Below are 4959 nucleotides of genomic sequence, written 5' to 3' on the forward strand. Positions count from 1 at the left end.
ACACTAATATAAAAAGACAGTAAGGCCTAAGTTTCAAGTATATACACAATAATGTACACAGTGACTGAATTGTACCAATGAGCTCCCAGTCAAAATGTTTGAAAGAATAACATTCATATACTGACAGCTGACAATACATTTCATGCATTAATTCCACACAATAAAAATTGTTTTTATAACAAGTCACATGTCATGAATACACACAATGGAGTAACTGGGAGAGCACGAGTCTGGTATAAATCTAGTACTTTAACACCTCTATTAGTAATAGACATTTATCAACAGTATCCTTTCATGGTTTTCTCTCAATTGGCTCCTAAGGGAAGACAGTAGGGCCCCATCACTTTGCAATAGAGGGAGAGTTGAACAAAAGAAAAGAGGGTAAAATAACAATACCAGAGAAGGAAAGTTGCTAACTCACCATATAGCAGAGATGCTGAGTCGCGATAGGCACAATAAAAAGATTCACACAATTAAAGCTTTTGGCCATTAAGGCCTTTGTCAGCACACACACACACACACACACACACACACACACACACACACACACACACACACACACACACACACACAAACGAAACTTGCACACTCATCTTCAGTCTCAGAGAGCTGAGACCACACCACAGTGTGTGTATGTGTGTCTACTGCTGACAAAGGCCTTAATGGCCGAAAGCTTTAATTGTGTGAATCTTTTTATTGTGCCTATTGTGACTCAGCATCTCCGCTATATGGTAAGTAGCAACTTTCCTTCTCTGGTATTGTTACATTCCATCCTGGATTTTCCACTGTTTGAGGGTAAAATGACAGTTATTAAGGTTTTTGGAGGACTCTAAGTCTACATCCCCAGTCACATTTTAGTCACTGCAAACTTATAAACTTCTAAAATACTTCAGAGAAGGTTTGCAGCATACAGAGGATGCTAGGGTGATGGCACTGCATCAAACAGGACCTCAGATGGTGTACTGTCACTGGAATTGATGGCGCACGCCTTTTGAGGTGGTAGTCGCCATCGCAGTTCTGACGGGTCATAAGTTTGATGCCTGCGGACATGTTTGCTCAAGTGGTCACTGCGCACAAACTTCTTGTCACAGATTGGGCAGCAGAAGTTCCTCTCGCCAGTGTGGGTGACAGAGTGGCGCGTCAGCTCGTCTGAGCGGGTGAACCTCCTACCACAACCAGACCACGTGCACGAAAATGGCCGTTCCCCTGTGTGTATCCGAAGATGGGCCTTCAGATGCGAACTCTTGCCGTATGCTTTGTGGCAGCCATTGAAACTGCATCTGTAGACCTTCCAGGTGAGGGCAGTGTTGGCAGCCCTGCTGTTGGACCTGCTGCTGTTGCTGCCACAGCTACTGCTGCTAGGGGGTTTGCTAACTGCTCCCTGGCACCTACTAAAGATGATTATGATAGTTTAAAAGGACATTAACTCTGTCAGCTACAAATGGTGAAGTTCTAAAAGAGATAATTTACATATTGACAAACTAACAGACAATAAAATTGCGAAGTATAATTGTTTACCCATACCTCTCATGCTGTTAATCTTAGTTAAGAATAACTTGTTATGAAAAACTGTACATTTACGTATAGAGTGTTAACAATGTCTTCTGGGGAAAAAAAAATCTTGTGAAACTTGTCTGAGATCATGATTTGCATTAAAAATTTTTTAGACATAGTTTTTTGGTACTGAAGACATGAACTGAAAAAATCTGACAAAAGACAGCACAAAAAGTTTTACAACTTTTCTAGAAATGCTTGTAGGACAACTATGGTAAACTGATATCTTTCCTCGTGCATTTTTTCTTTATGGAGACAATATTCATGACAAAAATGGGGACACACGTTACATTAACGCTTGACACACAAATAACATTTTTGTTGCCTTTGCGAACTGTGCAGCCTGACAAGCCTGTAGTGCCATGTGTTGCTTATTTGAGAAGCTGCTGTAAATTACCGTATTCAAGAATTTTATGTGATGACTGTATAAATACAATTTGCTTATCATGAGAATACAGTAACAAATTGCAGGGGATGGCAAGTACCTCCCATATTTGAAGAGACCACTGTGAGTTGTGGGGATACTGATGTGAAGGAGGTATTTACTGACAGCAGTGTACCTGTAAGTGCCATTTTCTACAGGTGCCATGGTGTGGCTATGTGAGCATAATGTGTTTGTTGTGGAGGAGTATATTTGTAATGGTAGTTCTGTGATTATTACACAGCAAGTGTTTTGCATTCAGTTTGATTTTGGCTGATATTATTCCATTCCTGACAGAGTTTGGGTATCAAACTTTTAGAGTACAAGGTCCTAAATTGAAAAGAAAATCTAGTGGTTGGCATCAGATCACAAAGAACTGGAAAATATGATTTGTGAGTGTCTGTCCAGCACTCTCCAAAAGTGTTCATCACTTAAAGCTGCAGCTGCTATGGGGCTGTCTGATAGGAGTGTAAGAAGAATTCTGCACAGTGATCTGCACATGCACCCATACATAATGATGGTTACCCAAGAACTAGGTGAGAGAGATTTGGAATCTCACAAAGCTGTCTGTGAGAAAATTCTTCACAATATAGCCCGTGGTGCTGTTTTGATTTCTTCTGTTGTAAATAAACGAAATTTCCATTACTTGCCAGCCACATGGAACTTCACCAACAACCCCTTGACAGCCATCAAGCGACAGTCTGGTGCAGTGTTCCCCAATCTGTTATGTGGGGTCCATATTTTTTCAAAGAAGATGATGTAACAGTAACGGTTGACTCCAATCCCTAATGTCACATGACAGAGACCTTCCTTCGACCTAAGTTGAACCAATTTGTTGGGGACATGAAGGAGAAGAAGTCTAGTTCCAACAAGACAGAGCCACAGCTCACGTTTCTCAGCATTCCCTAGACCTTCTTTTTTCCTTTCTTGAGGAGACATTGTATGACACCAGGGTCACTATTTATCACCTTGTAAATGTTTCTTTGGGGACAATAAAAGGCTATGTCTACAACCATCACCTCATAACCCTGCAAGCACTTAAGGAGGCAAACATCCACGAAATGGCAAGAAGAACTATAGATAACTTCTCGCAAAAGCTTCATCAATGTGTCAACAATGGAGAACACCATTTACCAGACATAATTTTTAAAACCAACTAATATAAAATGGCATAGTATTTTTTGTTCACAAATTAAATTATTTTCTTTGTATCTTTGTTTGTTTGAAACTTTATTTTGAAATAAGGGACACCATTTTGCTGCACCCTCTATAAATGCATAAAATCACAAAATCGCATACATTTTGTGGGTAATCTACCTGGTGTTGGCACAAAACAGTATGCTATTCAGTGCATATCACACTACGGCAGGATCGCCATGAAAGACACAGGTTGCAAACTATGCTTGAATGTGAGTGAACAGGTTACTGGGTGCTGTGTATTCATCAATGACCAGTATCATAAGCATAGTCTTTAAATGGGAAAGGCACTTGTTAATACTGAGGAATGTTTACATGGTTCATGTTCATATTCGGAAGAGAGTAACTTTATCTAGTTTCTGTGTCCTGTAGTGTAATGCATCAAACTGATACAACATCCCACAACCAGTCCAGTTAAAAGGCAGTTGTAATTTAATTGTTAACTTATCAGAGGAACATGCAATAAAAAGTGTGCCACTGTACTGACACATGAATGGTAGCAACAGATTGTTATATTTCCGTTTAAGGCAATTACTGCACCATTAACCTAGACACTCTTTTGTTACTCAAACAGAAAGGAACAGCCATTTTTGGAAGAAAAGGATAAAGTTGTATAGTAAATTAACATACTTAAGAATCTCTTCTGGTACACTAGATGTGGGATTCCATGTGGACCTTAATACAACGTTTGGTCTTTAATCTCCAATGACATATGTTACAGCCAAAAGTGGATTACCTTGCATGCAGTTGCTGGTGTCGCATCAGGCTCACATTTTGCTTGAATGTCTTGTGGCAGACATCACAGCTGTACGGATGCTCACCAACGTGCACTGCCAAGTGATTCATCAAGTTGCCGCTCCTCGTGAACCTCTTCTGACAGACATCACAACTGTATGGGCGTTCATGGCGTTCACCTGTTTGGAAACATACATGGACCTTGAAGCTGTAGCTATATGCAAATTTCTTTTGACATATGTTGCAAGAATAGGGTCTTTCCCCCTTGTGCTGTTGTGAGTGTCTCTTGAGGTGGCCTCTTTCTGTGAATGTCTTGAGACACACACGACAAGTGTACGGACGTTCGCCTGTGTGCACCTGTGAGTGTCTCCTCAGTTTGCTACAAGCTGTGTGTACCTTGTGATACAATTCACATTTACAGGGACATTCTGTGTGGACACATGAATGCTTCTCCAAGCCACCATTATTTTTAGATATTTTACGACACACACTGCAAGAATGCAGAAAATCAAGACTTCCCGTGTGTTTCTGCTCCTTCAGGTCCTGAAGATGTGCAAATGTGCTTTTGGAGATGTCACAGCTGTGCTCGAGATGTAATGCTTCCTCCTTGATGGTGTCCAGACTGCTGCTGCCACTACCACCAGTTCTGTTGCCTTCCTCCATGCCAGCAGAGAAAATGCTGCAGAATTACAGACAAGGCTATGTCAGAAAGTTTTGTTGCTGCTGTAAAAATCAGATATGAAAAAATATATTAACATTCACAAGATCCACAGATGGCTTATAGGACACACCCTGCACTCCCCCTTTCCAGCACTACAGATACATTGCATATGGCAGAGTCTGAAAATAAGTTTATAAATGAGGAACATAATACATGAACATCATCGATACTTGCCTCTTTTTAGTCTTAATAAGTGTGGAAATTTGGCAGCAATTATTCACAGGTGCTACATGCACTCACTGGTTGCAATGCTACTGCAGTGTCAAATACTAAGAAAAGATGAACCACAAACATTCGTCAACTGTGCTTAACTAATTTTCTGATAGGAGGT

The 4959-nt window shown here is 40.5% G+C and overlaps 1 protein-coding gene across 1 annotated transcript; it reads right to left on the reverse strand.

The window, feature by feature from the left end:
- Positions 1–783: 783 nt before the first annotated feature.
- LOC124716791 (zinc finger protein 271-like) lies at positions 784–4570 on the reverse strand. The gene is made up of 2 exons (XM_047243340.1): positions 3909–4570; positions 784–1391 (listed from the first exon to the last, which is right to left on the reverse strand). The coding sequence occupies exons 1-2, from the start codon at positions 4568–4570 to the stop codon at positions 920–922; spliced, it is 1134 nt and encodes a 377-aa protein (XP_047099296.1). The 3' UTR covers positions 784–919.
- Between the last annotated feature and the right edge of the window lie 389 nt (positions 4571–4959).

Source organism: Schistocerca piceifrons, chromosome 9, assembly GCF_021461385.2.
Source record: "Schistocerca piceifrons isolate TAMUIC-IGC-003096 chromosome 9, iqSchPice1.1, whole genome shotgun sequence".
NCBI lineage: Eukaryota > Metazoa > Arthropoda > Insecta > Orthoptera > Acrididae > Schistocerca > Schistocerca piceifrons.

Coding starts and splice junctions, on each gene's coding strand:
- LOC124716791 (XM_047243340.1), bottom strand. CDS start 4,570: ATGGAGGAAGGCAACAGAACTGGTGGTAGTGGCAGCAGCAGTCTGGAC. Junction 1,392..3,908: donor CACCAGCAACTGCATGCAAG/GTAATCCACTTT, acceptor AATCATCTTTAG/TAGGTGCCAGGGAGCAGTTA.